This window comes from Pelophylax lessonae, assembly GCF_965119305.1.
Source record: "Pelophylax lessonae genome assembly, chromosome: 1".
Taxonomy (NCBI): Eukaryota; Metazoa; Chordata; class Amphibia; order Anura; family Ranidae; genus Pelophylax; species Pelophylax lessonae.
In genome coordinates this window covers 320,663,479-320,682,924 of record NC_138768.1, presented here as the reverse complement: position 1 = coordinate 320,682,924, position 19,446 = coordinate 320,663,479, and the positions used below count along the sequence as shown (strand labels likewise).

At 44.5% G+C, this 19,446-nt stretch overlaps 1 protein-coding gene across 2 annotated transcripts in view; it reads right to left on the bottom strand.

Moving 5' to 3' along the window:
* The window catches only part of PNP (purine nucleoside phosphorylase), a 54,666-nt gene that overhangs the window by 12,791 nt on the left and 22,429 nt on the right, over positions 1-19,446 (bottom strand). The window contains exon 1 of one of the 2 annotated variants that reach the window (XM_082244047.1): positions 15,432-15,578. The exons of the other annotated variant lie outside the window; for it this stretch is intronic. Within the exon in view, the coding sequence (XP_082100173.1) occupies positions 15,432-15,568 (137 nt within the window). The 5' untranslated portion in view covers positions 15,569-15,578. Of the gene's footprint in view, positions 1-15,431; positions 15,579-19,446 lie in introns of those variants that run through there. 2 annotated transcript variants of the gene reach the window in all.

Sequence of the window (19,446 nt, the reverse complement as noted above, 5' to 3'; positions counted from 1 at the left end):
ACACCTGTCAGGTTGCAATTGCAGCCTGTGTTACCTTTAGAGAGAGATTCCCGTTCTCTGTTTGTCCAGTTTACAGTGATCACTGAGTATGAAAGAAATAAAAAACCCCCCAAATTTTGGGTTGTTACTCAAATCTTCCAATAGGGACACGGATTCAGGATTCCCTACGTTATGAGGGATTTCCCCTTTCTTCCTGTTGTGGCTATAGGACAGGAATTGCAGGAAAATCTTACCAATGGGACATAGATGGCAAAAAAACTGACAGGGACACTCGCTCTTATTCGACCCAAAATTTGCCTTTAATCGTGGATTTTTTAACCATTGGATAGTTTACTTAGTTTATTTTATAGCTATGACACAGAATTGTCTGTGGCATAGTGCCTTGTGAAACTCGATGAGGGTACAGTTTGACGGTAAGCGATGAGTCAACATTTCCTGTAAAGGCGAGAATGTCAGAACAGAAACACATCTTACAGCCAGCAAGGAAAGTCATTCTAGAATTACTGCTGTAAGTACACAGTATTTTTGGAACTGTGGGAAACGCCACTTCACTGTCAGCTGCCCATGAATACGCTTTGGGAAAGTCCACAGAAACATACTCTATAATGACATATCTAGACAGACATGTGGACCAGAACCCCTTTTATGTAATAAATCTACTTTATATGACTTCTAGGGCCCATTCACAACAGCAACTGGTTTGCGTTGAAGGTGCAGCGCAATGTGGGGTTAGGCTTGCTTAACATCTACACGGTTTCCCAATGGCCATGTCTGCCCAAGCACAGCAGCCCATTCATTTGAATAGGATGCTGTACCCACTGAAGACACGGTAAAAAAGGTCCCTGCACCTTTTCAGAAAAAGTGGCTATGGGGAAACCGCATAGTGCAGTGCAGATTCCAGTACGATGAATGGTGCATGCAACGCCTTTTTTCTGCAGGTGCAGGATGGCATGCGACTACATGCCTTCCCATGGGTCACACGAATGTAAACCTAGCCTTAGAATTGGGGATGCACCGATACAGAGTATTTTCACAAGTACTCATATTCATGAAAATGCTCCTGATACCAATACTTTGCGGTGTGATTTGTGTCAATACAAAATGAATGGGGGAAAAAAAAAAAAATTAAATCACACTGCAAAGAATCGCATGTGATTTGATCAGTAATGCAGAGCGATTCCTGTCCGAATAGCACGCAATCCCCCCCACAGCGCGTGTAAGTGTAAAGGGAAAAGCGTTACCTAGTGGGCAGTTTATTAAAAAAAATTTAGAGCTCCCATTAATACATAGCTGGTCGAATGCAAAATCTGCATAGGTGTCCAGGTCCCACCGATGATAGAAAATCACGGCCGCTGAAGGCGCTCAAAAGGATGGAGGAGATGTATAGGCGATCCACCCCCAACCTGACATCTCGCCCTATACCCACAGGGTCCCGGAACTTCTCCTCCAGCGGCCGTGATTTTCTATCATCGGCAGGAACAGGACACCTATGCAGATTTTTCATTTTGACCAGATATGCAATAATGGGCGTTTTAACAATTTTAATAAACTGCCCACTAGATGGCAATTTTCCCTTTCTACACACACGCGGCGGGGGAAATTGCACTGCGTTCCTAGTCAAATTGCATGCAATTCTTTGCAGTGCAATTTGCGCCCATTTATTTTGTATTGACGCAAGTCACACCGCAAAGTATTGGTACTGGGTATCGGTGAGTACTTAACTGAAAGTATTGGAACTCGTACTTGGCCGAAAAAACGATATCGGTGCAACATTACTTAGAATGCATCACACGGTTTACCTTTTTTATCTTTATTTTTTGGAACTTTAAAGAAATATCACACAATGACATTTCACTAATCTTTGTGCAACACACTGCGCTGTGTAAAAATGTGGCATTTTCTACTTTTTTCCCCCGCACACTACTCCACACTGCAGCCATGTGAATTGGATACATAAAACATAAGGCAAATTACAAGTCTATGCATTGAGGACTCCATTGGCCAATGCTTCATCCCAACGGATATGGTTAAAATGGACCCTTATGGCTTCTTCACATATGTGGCATCCATCTGAAAAGAGATCTTTGGTGGTGGTGAAGAGGTGATATGTTACCTCCTCACTGGCTGCTCTAAACCTATAAATGCCGCACCACAGTCGTCTGCATTGCCCAAGGTTGTGGGGAGGCTGTGGCATCAACTGGGGGGGGGGGGGCAGTTGAAAGCATTTAGCAACAGTAACCCCCACCAAATGTGAAATGCTGCTTGTGACATCTGTTTTAATTTTGCCATGGCCAAGAAGCACAGCATCACAACCATGGCATGTGTACAGCTGCATATCTGTGTGCCCTAAAAACTGCAGCTAAACGGCCTGGTTTTACCACACCCTGGGCCACATATGTGAACAAACCCCTAATGTTAAATTCCCTTTTTAATTTTTTAAAGTATATGTGCAATACCTGCCATTTTGGCTAAAGATTATATGTAATTAGCTGAATAATCCTCGAGGTTAGGAATCTGTGTGCATGTAAAAAACAACAACAATAGTGGATTTCTATGGTGTTAGGCCTTATTTGCCTGGGTCCCAGGCCACCTTTATCACGGGACTTTAATTTGGGTTGCGACTCAGACGTCAGTGAAAATAGCATTTGAACTATATGATTTTAAAATGCCTTACTTCTAGGAATATATAACATTTTTATCAGTTCAAAACCTACAACTTTCATTGTTTACAGAATACATTGCTGGCCTTTGACTTCTGTAATTTACCTCAGCAGTCAGGAGATGTGCCTATGGCTAAAGCTCATATCTCCATTACCTCAGCTATGTACCTTCATTAACGGCTGCCTGGAGCCAAATGAAGGTGAAATTTGACATAGCACATGGCATCACGTGGCTTTTCAATGAATTAATCTGCTCTGCTTGGGCCTCTAGATAAAACCCAATCAATGTCGTAAACCCAAAAACTGGATGGACCCTTCTACCTTCCCCTCTACAGGGACTGTGAAACAACCACAAGGATACTGCTTGTGCTCCAAGTAATAGTGTTGGTTGCGATGGAAAGTTTGTACAAATGAAATGGTTACAGTCTGTAAACTACAGAAAGGAAAGCACACCCAGTCACATATAAAGTGAACTGTAAAAATATAACCTCACTTATAGCTGTAGATAACACGGCTGTACAGCAAGCTAAATCCACAGATTAAAGAATGAAATTGTACCATAAATCTTTTACTGTTCACTGCCAAACAAATACGTAAAAGAGGATCATATTTAACGTGCCTGACAATGTTAGCACTAATTCAAACGAATCAACAAGAATGTTTTGACTGGATGTGACATGTTCACAGTGTGAGGGATTTAAAGCCTAGATAATGGCATGAGAGGCTAGTCAGCCATTGATGCCCACAGCGTGCCTTTTTGTTATTTAGGGCTCATGCACACTGCAGCTCCAAAAAAGCTCCTTGAAGCCCCTGTTTATATCGGCACGATTTGACAGGTCAAAATCGCATGTCAAATCGCAGCCTATTGCTAACAATGGCACAGTCCCAATCAGTGCTACACCGCACCGATTTCCAAAAGTAGTTCCTGCGCTACGTTTGGCAACTTCAATAGACCTATGTCTTCCAAGTCGCCCCATGAAGTCGGACTGAAATGCAGCTTTGAGTTCAGATGAAGTCGCACAATATCAAAGCCGCGTTCAATGTGAACGAGGGCTTACAGCCATTTCGGCTTTTATTTCTCTACCTAAAAGCTGGAGCTTTTTTGTGCTCTTTTTTGGGCGCTTAGCCATTTTTTCTGCTTGAAAGCTCCTCTCAAAAATGTAAGCTCTTCTCAAAAACGTAAGCTTGGTGTTTTTTTTTTTTTTTCTGTCTGTATTGGCTCATGCACACTGCATCTCAAAGAAGCTCAAAGAAGCTGCTCCTACAGGCTTTTGAGCTCTCATTTTTTTTCTGCCTGGAAACTCCAAGTCCATGCACACTATGGCTTTTTTTGGAGTTAACAGGCATTTGCTCTTACAGGCAGAAACCCCCCCTTGCCCCCCCCCCAAACTCGCATTTTTGAGAGGAGCTTTTGAGCAGAAAAGACACCTAAGTGCCCAAAAATGCCCACAAAAAAAGAAAAGAAAAAAAAAAGAGCTGAGGAGAGGGTTTGTGAAAAAAAAAAAAAAAAAATGCGTGAAAAAGGTAAAATAAGCTCAATAAAATGCGCAAAAGAGCATAAGCTTCTTCAAGCTTTTTGGCAGAGAAAAAAGCTAAAATGCCTGTAAAAGCAGCTTCCTAAGAACATATGCCTGTAAATTCCTGAAAAAGCCATAGTGCACATGGACACATTGGCCAATATAAGGAGGGGGGGTTCCAGGCAGAAAAAAAAAAAAATGCGAGCCAAAAAAATAGCTCAAAAGCTTGTAGGAGCTGCTTCTTTGAGATGCAGTATGCATGAGCCCTTAGGAGTGGTCTTCTCCATTTTCAATGCTGTATCTGTAGCAGACACAGCATAGAGAGTAGGAGAGCTGAGACCGCTTGCTTCAGCCCCCTCTCTCTGGCCCTGCCCCCCACCTTGCTCAGCTGAGAGCAAGTGGGAGGAGGAAGGTTGTTAACCTTGCATTTGCTTTGCCTGCTTACATGCAGGTTCTTCCCATATAGTGTCCTGAACTTTAATGGCATCCCGTTCTTAAGCCCCGTACACACGATAAGAAATTGGGCAGGGAAATTTCGTCCGACGACCGATCTGCAGATTTTCGGCTTGTTAGTATGGTGCTTCCGACAACCGACTCAGACTTTTCGGCCGAAAAAATTCTGGTGTGCAGGCTATATAATTTTTGTCGACCGTCAACACACGTCCGATTTTTGTCTCATTAGTACAGATTTCGATGGGGAAAAATCTTATGAGCAAGACTGGGCATGCTCAGAGACGAAAGAACACATAGAAAGCAATCCAACACATGACATCACTTCTAAAATAGAATTCTGTCATACGGGAAAATTCGTGTGCAGTCTAGAGCACATTCCAACCAACAGACACCACCCTGGACAAAAGACGGGCGACCGGTCGGCGGAAATTCGTTGTGTGTGTACGAGGCTTTAGTCTGTAGGGTTCAATATTCAGTTGGCCCACCGTTTGCAGCTATAACAGCTTCAACTCTTCTGGGAAGGCTGTCCACAAGGTTTAGGAGTGTGTCTGTGGGAATGTTTGACTATTCTTACAGAAGAGCATTTGTGAGGTCAGACACTGATGTGGACGAGAAGGCCTGGCTCGTAGTCTCCACTCTAATTCATCCCAAAGATGTTCTATCAGGTTGAGGTCAGGACTATGAGCAGGCCAGTCAAGTTCCTCCACCCCAAACTTCCTAATCCATCTTCTTAAACACACAAAGATGACACAAAAAAGTAGAGGAGTAAAGTTGGCCATAGACTGGTAGAATTTGGTTAGAAAAGGTTTGTTTTCGGAGTATTCATTTGATTTTCCAATAGTTGGTGGGGTAAAATGGACTTTGACATTTGAATGCTGTAATGAGCAAAATTTGGAGGCGCAAGATGGAATTTTTTTTCTCAAAATGAACACATTTCTAGTAGTGTATGTGGTTTCTGTTGGGAAAATTCTATTCCTGCCAAAAATCGAGTGAGTGGGAAGCTGAATCTCTCTTCACGTACTGAGCATCAAACACAATAAAACCTCGGAAGATTACAAAAGTACTGCAAAGCAGGAAAAGCTTGATTTTAAAGTGAACTGGAATGGTAAGTGCACGGCTACCAAACATTTCCTTGTGTCGCAATTCCCTTCATAACCTGGAATAATAAAGACGCCGGCAATGTGCCATGGCTCTTCCATCACGGATCTAACGTCAGCTGCAGACAGTTCATTCGCTTACTCATTTATGGACAGTCAATATACCCGAATATAGAGTCATATTTTCAGAAGAAAAAAGGAAGCAGATCATTTATCTTGTAGATAAGATAAAATATGACAACAATAAAAAATATTTTTAACCTTGGAACCTTCAGATGGGTAAAAGGAATTTTCCTTTCACCCGCTGACGAGAAGTAGCATCATTTTAACCAAAATGAACAACTTTCTATCACAAGAACTGGTAGATAAATAAATAATCAATAGGATCACCTTTGTTCCACTGGGAGTACAGAGACAACCTGTACAGACACACAAGGTCTTTTATGTGTTTGTTATTGTGTACAACTAAAGTTGCGTTTGTCATGAAAACACCCTCTTGATGTTTGGGAAAGCCCTTTCTACGGGTACAGTTCACAGTATATTTAGATGTATGTTTCCTGCCAGCTGCATGGCTTTTTTCAGACTCAGCAGGGGGGCGGCTCCGACTGCTGTCATATATCCGCTGTTAACTTTATTGCCAGGGGGCTTGGGGGGCGTGGGTTGTTCTTAAAGCGATACAACACTTAAAAACACTGAATTGTGAATTTCCTGATAGAGTTCAATTAGGCTTTGAGTGCCGGGTCACACTTGTGCGATGCGGGAAGGCTGCGAATATGCAGCGTGTTCCCGCATCGCAAACGCACATCTGGCAGTTCACACTGCCATATGCGATACGCTGGGGGTGTCAATGATATGTTAACGACACCCCCAGTTTGATCGCATATCGCAGTGCGATCTGACAATTTGCACAGGATCGGATCGCACAAGTGTGAACCACTGTGCGATCCGATCCTGATGCGGCTGGAAAAAAGGGTCATGTGCGTGTTTGGTGCGGATACAGCGCGAATTCAGCCATACAAAGTATGGCTGAATTTGCATCCGCACCTCCGATCGCATGTAATGAAGGAGCAGTGCGCTCCGAATTACATGCGATCGGCGCACTCGCAGAAATGTGAACCGGCCCTCAAGCATATCAACACCCAAGAACAAAAAATGAACGTATCGCAGCGTACCAGTCCTTAGATGTGGTGGCTGCATTTGTTTTCTTTTTGCACATTTTCCCCCCTTTTATTTGAATCTAGCAATCCTGCCATTATCACACTCTCTGTTCTAGGGTGACAACTAGTGTTGTCACCCTAGGATGGGAAGTGTGTTAGGGTCCTTTCACATGAGTGGTGCGCTCGTGGACTCAATTTTTCTCAGTGGGGATAGGAGCAGGCGGATGACAGCTTTGCCTCTACTTACTTGCAGAGACAGACCTGTCAGATCCCCACTCTTCTCTATGGGAGATCAGATGATAATGGACCACCTGTCCATTTTCATCCGATCCGATCCTCTAGATGGGTGGAAAATAAAGTTTCCATCCATCTGGATTTCCCTGATAGGATCAGATAGCACCGGGTGTCAGGGGACATGTCTCCGCTGACATCCACTGCCCCACAGAGCTGCATGGGGCATCCGATCAGGTCCACCTGAAAAACTGACAGGCGGACCAGATCGGAAAGGCCATGTGAAAGGGGTCTTACGGACTACATAACACCTCCCTTTCTGCACCATAAGGCTTTCTGATCACGTCTGCCTGTCAGTGTTTCAGGCCGACCTGATTGGATGCTCCATGCACCTTTATGGAGCGGCGGATATCAGAGGTGACATCTCTGCTGACACCCACTGCTACCCGATCCGGTCTGGAGGATTGGATCAGATGAAGACGGACAGGCGGTCCATTATCATCTGATCTCCCATAGAGGAGAGCGGGCCTCTGACAGGTCTGTCTCTGCTAAGTAAAGCTGGATACACACTATACAACTTTTGTTGTTAGATTTACCTTCAACTATGTAGTGCAAGGGCCTACCTGAATGCATACAAATTGAAAGTGTTTAGGTTTGACCTCATCTTGTATGGTTTTGGTAAATCTAAAAGGGAAAAATCTAAAGACAATTGTATAGTGTGTATGGCCCATAAGATTTACCTTGAACTATGTAGTGCAAGGGCCTGCCTGATTGCATACAAATTGAAAGTGTTTAGGTTTGACCTCATCTTGTATGGTATTGGTAAATCTAAAGGAAAAAAATCTATAGAGAATTGTATAGTGTGTATCCAGCTTAAGTAGAAAAGGAGCTGTCATCCGCCTGCTCAGCGGGGATCGACGGATCAATCCCCCACTGAGCAAAACAAGAGTCCCTCGGGCGGAAAGCCCGTGTGAAAGGACCCTAACAGTGGGAAATGTTATGTATTCCATGGAGATAGTAGGGAAGAATGTTAATTGATAACAGTCCAGAGGTAGAATGCGCATGGAATTTCTGAATGGACGGACAGCACTTGCCAAACAGACCAACAAACCATTAAATGTGTTTTTTTTTTTTGAACGGAACAAAAGGGAGCAAATAAGAGAAATGCATTGTAAGGCTCCATGTACACGGGACGTTGTTAAAAGTCCCTTTGAATGCTGGAATTTTTAGGACGTTTGAAACGTCCGTTCGGTCGCGTTTGTACCCGCGTTTAGCAGGCGTTTGCGTTTAGAAGCGCTCCTAGAGGTCAAAAAAATTATTCCCCTTTAAAATGGAAAAACGTGAACGCTAAACGAGGGTCATCGCGTTCGGACGCGTTTGAAACGCCGGGAAACACACGTTCGAACGCAAATAATTGCGTTCTAAAAAAAGTCCCTGAACGCAACTGCCTGCAAATGACTGTAAACGACCCTGTGTACATGGACAGATAAGATAAAATGTAGATGGGTTCAGGGGCTTCTGAAAAAAAAACGCCCAACTGCTCCTAAACGGCCATTTCCAGCGTCCCGTGTATATGGACCCTAGAGTTTAGTTACACTTTAATATACTCAACAAAAAACTCTGCAAAATATCTCCACACGTAGCAGTGCAATAACTTAGTGGCAGAATTTTCTACATATGAGGCATGAATCTCTGTTGCTACCGGTGTAAAAACATAGGTGGGGCAACAAAAGGGTGGGCTCTAACGCCCACAAACCACACATACGAGTCACTGGGCAGCTGATGTGTGTCCTGCAAGCACGCTCACTGCGCACTCCTAGCACAGAGGCAAAGCAGATAAGGCAGCACTAAGTCTGGACTAGTGACCATTGGTCATAGGACTAGCGACCATTGGTCATAGGACTAGCGACCATTGGTCATAGGACTAGCGACCATTGGTCATAGGACTAGCGACCATTGGTCATAGGACTAGCGACCATTGGTCATAGGACCGGCTCCCATTGGTCATAGGACTAGCGACCATTGGTCATAGGACTAGCGACCATTGGTCATAGGACCGGCTCCCGATCATGTGACCATTGTGACAGTTAATCACAGTCACATGACTGCTAACCCCCACAATACTTTTTAAAGGGACAGCGTACTATGGGGGCATTCATGCTGACCTGCTGCTCTGTGTGTCCATTCAGACATGGAGCTGCAGCTCAGCCCCGTCCCCTCTCTCTCCTCGGCCCCGTCCCCTCTCTCTCCTCATTGACTCACTGAAATGACAGCAGTGGGCACCATTGTTTCAGCCAATCAGGAGGGAGAGTCCTGGACAGCGGAGTCTCTTGTGCAACATTCCTGGATTAAGATGGGGCTCAGGTAAGTATTAGGGGTGCTGCTGCACACAGAAGGTTTTTGTTTCTTCATGCGTATGCATGAAGCTAAAAAAACGTTCTGCCTTTAAAACCACTTTAACATGGTTAGAAACCCTTACATATACCCAGAGAAGTGACCATCCTCAGGTGATACACAGAGATGAAACAAATCATCCTATTCAATCAGTGAGATGAATTCTGAGAGCTGATTGGAGGGAAGGGACACGCCCTCCTTCACACAGCAACAGAGCTGAGGCTATCAATCAGCTGGAGAACCCTCCCCTGCCACCTTTTTTCTCTTGGTGTCTGGAAAATCTGTCAGAATTGATTAATGCTGATAGCAGAGGATTGAAGCAGCGGACAGAATGCCACTTAGTACTCTGGATCGAGACAAGTACACACTATAGAGGGATATGCTTTGTTCACATTTCCTGTCTGAGGTTTACAACCACTTTAATCACATCCGCATTGCCCGCCGCAGTTTTACACCAGTACTTTGATGTTAAATACCGGTGTTATGGCAGCAGACAGCTGCCATAACACCGGTATTTTCTAACAAGGCCAGCAGTCCTCTTTCACATAAAATAAATCACTTTTATAGGTGGTGGAAGAGGTGTCCCCCTCCCACCGCTTCCTGGTCGTTTTCCCTGCTTTCTGGAGCCGTTAGTAGCGGGGAAAACAAATCGGTCCGTTGCAGTCCCAGGCAGGAAGGCCAATTAGGGCAAGATGGCCCCTACTCAACTCTATGGCCTTGGAGGACTGGAGCAACGTCATAAGTCGCCTCCGCCCACTGGCATTAGAGGGCCCATTTTTTTTCCTTGCTGAAAAAAAAATGTTTGTTTTTTTTTTTTTCTTTTAAGGGTAGATGTCAGATCTGAGGTCTTTTTGACCCCAGATCTCACATAAAAGAGGACCTGTCCTGCTTATTTCTATTACAAGGTATGTGTACATTCCTTGTAGTAGGAAGAAAAGTGATAAAAATATAAATTAATAAAAAAAAAAAAAAAAAAAAAAAAAAAGGGGGGACAGTGTAAAAATAAAGGTAAAATAAGAAAAAAAAAATAATAATAATTAAAGCGCCCTGTCCCTCCAAACTCATGCGCAGGAGTGAACGCATACGCGAATCGCATCCACATATGTAAACAGTGTTCAAACCAAACATGTATGGTATCGCCACGATTGTTAGAGCGTGAGCAATAATTCTAGCCCTAGACCTCCACTGTAAACTGGTAACCTGAAGAAATTTTTAAAGCGTCCCCTATGGGGATTTTTAGGTACCAATGTTTGTCGCCATTCCACGAGCATGCGCAATTTTGAAGCAGGACATGTTGGGTATCTATTTACTCGGCGTAACATTCTCTTTCACATTACTTTACCGCTTTCTTAATTTTTTTTTAATTCAAAAAAGTGTATTGGGGTTTCCAAGTCATTTTCTAGCAAAAAATACTGATTTTAACTTGTAAACAACAAGTGACAGAAATAGGCCCGGTCCTTTAGGCTCCATTCACACCTGAGCTAGAGCTGCACGATTAATCGTATGAAAATCGCGATCTCGATTCACCCCCCCCTGACGATCTAAACCTGACATATGCTTGATTCTTTGCATAGCTGTGAGGAAGCAGAGAGAACAGCTGTGGAAAAAAAAAAAAGCCTCCTGCAAATGCCTATCAGCATTAAGTCTCCCAGTAACTATAAACAAAATGATTACATTGTATCTTTTCCTTCCCTCTGCCAGGGAGAAAGGAAGTTTAACCTCTTAAAGACTAGACCTTTTTCTGACACTAGTTGCTTGCAAGTTAAAATCATTTTTTTTTTGCTAGAAAAGTACTTAGAACCCCCAAACATTTTATAGCAGAGACCCTACAGAATAAAATGGCGATTGTTGTAATATTTTATGTCACACTGTATTTGCGCAGCAGTCTTTCAAACGCAATTAATAGACTTTAATGAATAATAAAAAAAAAACGTAACAGTAAAGTTATCCCAATTTTTTTTGTTACACAGAGAATCGTGAGAGAATCGTGATCTTTATTCCTAGCTAAAAAATCGTGATTCTCATTTTGGCCAGAATCGTGCAGCTCTAACCTGAGCGTATCATTTTCAGGTGGTTTTTTCGGGCATTTTTTCAGGTGTTTGGAGGCAGGCACAAAAACGCCTGTAATCTGCCAAAAAAGAAGCTCATGTACTTTTTTTGAGCTTCAGGCGACAAAACACTCATATGTGAACAGGGGCCATTGAAATGAATAGGATTTTGCTTGTTGGGTGTTCTGAGACTTCAGAGATGAGCGTTTTACCAGCTGAAAAATGCCCAGGTGTGAACAGAGCCTTAAAGTGGTAAAAGTGATTGTAAAGTCTGTTTTCTTCTATTATAATAACAAACATGTTATGCTTACCTGCTCTGTGCAGTCGTTTTGCAAAGAGCAGCCCGGATCTTCCTCTTCTCGGGTCCCTGGATGGAGCTCCTGGCTCCTCCCACCTGTTGAGTGCCCCCACAGTAAGCAGCTTGTTATGGGGGCAGCCGAGCTGCAGCTTCGTGTATCCATTCAGGCCCTGCCCCCTCTCTCCTGATTGGCTAACTGAGTTTGATTGATAGCAGTGGGAACCAATGGTGCCGTTGCAGTGTCTTGGCTAATTAGAATGGAGACTAATACCTGGGTGGCTGAGGCACACGTGGACATCGCTGGATAGAGAGGGGGCTCAGGTAAGTATTAGGAGGACTGTTGCACACAGAAGGCTTTTTATCCTAATGCATATAATGCAACAAGATAAAAAACCTTCTGCCTTTACAACCCCTTTAAGGGCTCGGTCACATCATACATGCATGCATGAAAACGGATGGGAAAACCTTGCAGAGACATCAGCTTACCTCAGTTGTCATGCACGTTGCTGTCAGTAATGTGCCCGGTTCACACCTATGTTGATTTCAGTTTTATTTCCCATGCAGAAAAAAAATCTGCTCGTGATGCCAGTGTCGTGGTGTGAACAGGACCCATAGAGAACAATTTGCTTTCTGGTGCCCTTGCAGAATGCATTCAGAAAAACTGATGTCTCTGCACCATGCTGTGAACGAAGCCTAAAGCAAACCTTCAGCCAAAAACAGGGTAAAAATGAACAGCCCATTAAAAGATAAAAAGTTTTTCACCTTCACTCCAGAGCTCTCCCCTGTAGTACTTATTTTACACCACCAGATGTCCTCAGTCTAATATCCAGCATCATTGAACCCACTTCCCCTGAGCCCAGGTTGTCCTATACCCGCCCCAGTCTGTGAATGGACAGTGAAAGGAGAAGCAGCCCAGCGATGGGCTTCTCTCTCGGTCACTGTGTGTACTTTGATATACTAACAAGCCTCTTTGTCATTTTTCCCTGCCTCACCCATTCCAATCAGGATATACACAGGGGCAGCAGCTTTCTTGGGATACAACTGGTTTTTATCAATACTTATCAGTTTACAAACATGTACAAAAAAACGTTCTACCGGTTGTTGCGTGTGTATGAGCCCCTGGGGGGGGGCGGGGTTACCTAAACTTCACGTAACTCTTACCCAAGACTTACACATTTTCCAGGTGAATCTTATGTGAATCGTGTGTGCCTGTTGGGTGAAAACATTGACAGACCTCTATGTCACATCTGCCACCTCATCCCTTTAAGGCCCCTTTCACACTTGTGCAACTTGTTTTGCGACTTGGGACTGCAAAGTCGCATGAGAAGTCGTACTCCATGATTTCCAAAGAGTACCGTTCATATCTGTGCGACTTCAAAAGTAGACCCTGCACTACTTTGGTCCCACTTTGATACGTTTTGAGGTCCATAGACCTAGGCCAGTGATGGCGAACCTTGGCACCTCAGATGTGTTGGAACTACATTTCCCATGATGCTCAACTACACTGCAGAGTGCATGAGCATTATGGGAAATGTAGTTCCTACACACCTGGGGTGCCAAGGTTCGCCATCACTGACATAGGCATTGCTTCAAGTCCAGTCAAAAATCACAGCAAAGAAATTGAGGTAAAATTCGTGCGACTTTTAGGTTGCACAAGTGTGAAATGGGCCTAAATCAGGACACACATGAATTACACAGGTTTTGTGGCTGATTAAGGTGATGCTAACTTACTTAGGCTCTGTTCACATACTGCCATATCCAGGGCCATACTATGGGTCCCGCTGGGTCCATTGGACGCAGGCAGCACTTAAGGAGGGGCAGCAAATTGACTCCCAAGATTTTTTTTATCAGAATTTTTGTGTGTCATCAGTTTGCGCCATGTTTACGGGCGGCATTACCCCATCTCATACTGGTGTCCATAGGGCAAACTGATGAGTATGAGGAGGCGGAGCGTCTCCTCCGGGGGAACGTTCCTCACACGATTATGGTGTGCGCAATGACGTCATACATCAGCGCACTCCATCTAACGGAGGGCAGGCTGGATCTTCTAGTGCGGTGGGTGTGGCAAACACAGGAGTGACAGAAGGACTGAGGACAGACAGTGGTTGTTTGGTGGTCCGGCAGTGAGTTATGGAAGAAGATAACAGTATATATAATAACTTCTAAATTTTATATAAAATAATAGACGTGCGGGCCTTTTGTTGGGCATGATTTTCTTTTTTTTTTGGGGGTGGGAGGGGCAGCATTTCATTCTTGAACCCAGGCAGCACAATGTCTTGAGTACAAAATTCAGCCCAGCGCTCGCTCCGAAGGGGAAGACTGGCGTGCTGCTCTCCTCAGGCAGGAAACTCCAGCATGGGTACATAGAAAAAGAGAGAAAGGAGGCACAAACACCTAGTGCATTACCCGTGGTCACTGTTTGCAAAATTTTAATAAAATGCCAAATGCATACTCACAGACATAAAGATGATAAAATCGTGTTACAAGCTCTGAAGAAGGGGGCTTGAACCCCGAAACGCGTTAGCGGTCCTGATTGAAGGACTTGTTCCTGTTCACATATGGTGGATGCTTGTAACACGATTTTATCATCTTTATGTCTGTGAGTATGCATTTGGCATTTTATTAAAATTTTGCAAACAGTGACCACGGGTAATGCACTAGGTGTTTGCGCCTCCTTTCTCTCTTTTTCTAAGCACAATGTCTTGGGCCAGCCCTGGGTGTATCCGATCACTGGCAGAATCGCGGCCATTTCAAATAATTGAAAATCGCAGGGGGCCTGTGCATTTCCCGTGACTTGCAATGGTACCCCACACAAGAAACGCCGTAAAGTCGTGCAAACAGAATTGCAGGACGCCTGTCGCCCAAAAAAAGTACAAGAACTACAGGTGTCCCACGATTCTGTGTGCGCGATTTTACTGTGATTCGTCAGGTGACAAACGTGGCAAAATCGTGCAGTGTTTGGGGGTGCCATTGCAAGTCACGGGAATCGCCCGGGCGTCCCGCGAACTGATACGCCAGTATGTAATAATAGACGTGCGGGCCTGTTGTTGGGCGTGATTTTTTTTTTTTTTGGGTGGGAGGGGCAGTATTTCATTCTTGAACCCAGGCAGCACAATGTCTTGGGCCAGCTCTGGGCGTATCAGATTACTGGCAGAATTGCGGCGATTCCGAATCATTGCAGATCGCGGAGCACCTGTGCAATTCCCGTGACTTGCAATGGTACCCCAAACAAGAAACGCCGTAAAGTCATGCAAACAGAATCGCAGGACGCCTGTCGCCCAAAAAAAGTACAAGAACTACAGGTGTTTCACGATCCTGTGTGTGCGATTTTACTGCGTGTTTGGGGGTGCCATTGTAAGTGACGGGAATCGCCTGGGCGTCCCGCGATCTGATACGCCAGTATGTGAACGGAGCCTGAGGGAGTTTAATTAGCACCTTAATCAGCCACAGAACCTGTGTAATTAAGAAGCTTCCTGATTGAAAGGGGTGAGGTGGCATCCCTATTTGCCCCCTCCCTGTATATACCAGATCCTATCAGTGATAGAAGAAAGGAGTTGTCAGTGCTGGCTCACTCACCCAGTACGGGACTCACAGTCTTCTATCCTTCTGGATTCGTGATTTACCGTCCCAGGTGCTGGAGGAGCCATCTGTACACGCGATGCAGCCAATAAGTATAACGGGACCCTATAGCCTCCTGTGTATATATAGCACATGCACTCTCACCGCCACTATACGAGCCTGAACTCTGCAAGCTCCGCCCCCTCATAGAACGTACACACTAGGCTTTACCATTTTGATTGGCCGCTCCCTCACACCCCCCCATTTTGATTGGATCTGATCGTTTCAATGACACACTTGGACATTCCAGACAGGAGACGTCACAGAGGAGGGGAGGGGGGGGGGGGAGGCAGGATGTGGGTCGGCTGATTCTAGAAACTCTGTGTGAGACGTGACACATCGTGCTTTCCGCCTTGTGACAACACAGGATCTGTCATAACAAAACAGTGTGTACCCGGAAGCCGTGACACCCAGTCTATTACATTATATGACATCACAATAGCAGGGAATGGGGATCTCTCTCTGATTTCCAGGGACACTACAAGGATTTTCTGTCCTAATTGTGAGCTCTACAAGTCATAGACAGGAGGCAGGTGTCAGCCATGTACTGAGACTAGTATAAACCTTTATATTCTTTCCTATGGGCGGGATTTACTAAAACTGCACAGTAACCAATCAGCTTCTAGCTTCACCTTGTTCAATTAAAAGTGGAACTCCGCTTATATTCTTCCTCCCCCCTCTGGTGGCACATTTGGCACCTTTCAGGGGGAGCGGGTACCTGTTTTTGACAGGTACCCTTCCCTACTTCCAGGATACAGCGCCGTGACGCTGTCCATCAGAAGTTCGGCCTCCTTCCTCCGCCGCCGGGCCAATTAGAAAGCACAGCGCACTTCGTGCATGCTCGGTAGGGAGCCAGTTGTAAAGCCGGAAGACTTCACTGCCAGGTTCCCTTATCCTGAATAGCGCCGGTGGCACCGGAGAGCCGATGCAAAAATATAGAGACAGAACTCATGCCGTTCTGTCAGTGACCGCTGTTCTGTCAGTAATGAACACAGGGATCCTGTGTTCCTCTTATTTAGGAACACGGGTCTCTGTGTTCATATTATAAGCCCATCCCCCACACAGTTAGAAAACACTCCCTAGGCACACATTTAACCCCATGATCACCCCCAGTGTTAACCCCTTCCCTGCCAGTGTCATTATTACAGTAACAGGCATTATTAGGGGGGAGACCAGTGACATTATTACAGTGATCAGTGCAGTGCTGTATTCTGGCCTAGGCCAACAAGGCCCAGGCCTAGGGCGGCACTTTGCAGGGGGGCAGCAAAAAATATATTTCATTATTTGTATAATGACTATGGGCTTCCTATTTATTATACAAATAAGTGAAATAATCCTATAATTACAATCAGTGGCAGAAAACACAAGTCCAAATATCTTAAAAGAGTAATCTTACTAATCCCATGACATAAGGCTGTACTAATGGGCACTGATAAGGCTGCACTGGTGGCCACTGATGGGGCTGTACTGATATGCTGCACTGATGGGCAGTAAAGAGGAGGCACTGATGAGGCTGAACTTATGGGAACTGATGAAGCTACACTGATGGGCACTGATAGACTGTGGTTATGGTCTGTGGTTTACAGATGAGAGGGTGGGTTATAAACAGAAAGGGGTGTGGCCTTTACAGGAAGGGGCAGGTCATATTTAAATTAGGGGGTGCACAAGTTTAGTCAGGCCTAGGGCAGCACAAAACCTAAATACACCACTGGATCAGTGCTAAAAATATGCAATTTTTAGCACTGATCACTGTAATAATGTCACTGGTCTCCCCCCCGCCTCCCAAAAGTGTCAAAAATGTCAGTTAGAGGTCCGATCTGTCCGCAGCTTAAAATCGCTGATCACTGCCATTACTAGTGAAAGAAAAATGAAATGAATAAAAAAATGACATGCATTTTTCCCTTAGTTTGTAGATGCGATAACTTTTGCGCAAACCAATCAATATAACTTATTGAGATTTTTTTTTAACAAAAATATATAGCAGAATACAAATATGCCTAAATTGATGAAAAAAAATATATTTTTTATTTTTTTTTATTGGGAATGTTATATAGCAGAAAGGAAAAAATATTGCGTTTTTTTTTTTTTTTCAGAATCGTCGCTTTTATTTTTGTTTAGCGCAAAAAATAAAAATCACACAGGTGATCAAATATCACCAAAAGAAAGCTCTGTTTGTGGGAAAAAAAGGACATATATTTTATTAGGGTACAGCATCACACAACCGCGCAATTGTTAGTTAAAGTAACGCAGTGTCATATCGCAAAAATGGCCTGGTCACTAAGGGGGTAAATCCTTCCGGTCCATAGGTACTATAGGTACTGTGGATATCTCCTAAACTTGCACAGTTTAGGAGATATTCAGAGTGCAGGTAGCCAGGGACATTACCAACGCATATGCTCTGAAGGTCTGGCATACAGTTCCCGGGCCTTCACAGCCTGTGTCATAAACAGCGGCTCCCACACACATGCGACATCATCGCGCCCCCAGCCGCTCATGTACCCGGTGGAGGAAAACCTGGAAGGAAAACCATGGAAAGATGTCAGCCCTCTCAGCACATTGGAAGGCTTCCTTCTACGCTAAGTCTCTCATAATGTGCTAGTATGCAATGCATATTAGCACATTATGACATTGCCTTGCAGGGGCAATTCAGTCGCATATTTTTACTTGAAATCGCACCTGAACTGGATTAAAATTGTACAGGACTATTTTTAAAAATGGACCTTATTAGGGTCCCCCCTTACTTTAGTGTCCCCAATCAGAGTCCCCCTTACATCAGAGGCTGGATAAAATCTTGCAGCAGTTTAGATTTGGCCCACCGGCTGTAGTTTGGGGACCCTTGACTATGCTGCCAGGAGTGAAAGGAAAGGCCAGTGCAAACTACAGTTTTCCAGATTCCTAGCATACCCAGGGCTATGGACCATGCATATGACAGCACTGCTTGGCCCGGCAAGGTTACATAGTGTGACTCCTATACTCCTCCGTGATTGTCATTTTGTAATTATTGGGTATACCCTGCATCCAGCAGCTGAATAGAGTAGTGGGAGAGTCAAGGAAAGGTGAGAATGCTACTAGAAAGAATGGGGGGGGGGAGGAAACCTGGACAAAGTGCATCATTTCTTTAAATGATAATTGCATTGTTGGTCTGTAGGACATGTACAGTTTGGGAGAAAGACTACAGAGGACTGTCTAATAGTTCCCTAGAGTGGGGTTACAGGTAAGTATGAGCTCAAGCCAAACCCGATATTGTATTGGTTGTCTATAGCATAGGTGTGCGCAGCCTATTGCATTAGGGTGTGCACCCCAAAGTTTAAATACACATGCATGTGTTTGCCTACATGTATATGGCCCCGGTACATTACTCTCCCTGCTGGCACAGTGAAATTGAAGTGTGTGGCACTTCTCTTATGGCAGAGCAGGTCCGAGGGAGATCTTTCCCATCTCCTCACTGGCAAACAGAGCGATAATGCTAATGTGCCCTAGGTGATTAGGGTGTGCCCAGGCACACCCGGCACACCCTGTGTGCACGCCTATGGTCTATAGTGCTTTGTGAGAATGCATTCATCACATGGACAGTTAATCTCTGTAGTAGAGGTTGGTGTCTATATTCAATAGACTAGCACTGATTGTACTTCATGACGCATGCTCTGTGTGTGTCCAGTACCCTCCATGTTTAGTGGCACCTATATCTTCCAAAGAGAAAAGAGTAATGACAGGGTTCCACTAAATGATATAGTTCAATATAGGGCAGGGCTCCTCTTTAAAAGGAACTCTAGGCAAAATCATGGTCCTAGGATCTCAGTTAAATGCCATGTCTATAAATCCAACGGTAAAGCTGCAAACATCCACAATGTGCACAGTTCAACTTTCCCCTCTCCCTTAATCATGGTAATGGTAAGAGCTTACATATGCTAATGCTCGTACACACGCAACAATTATCGGCCGACCAATCGTCCGACTTTTGTCCAGAGTGGTG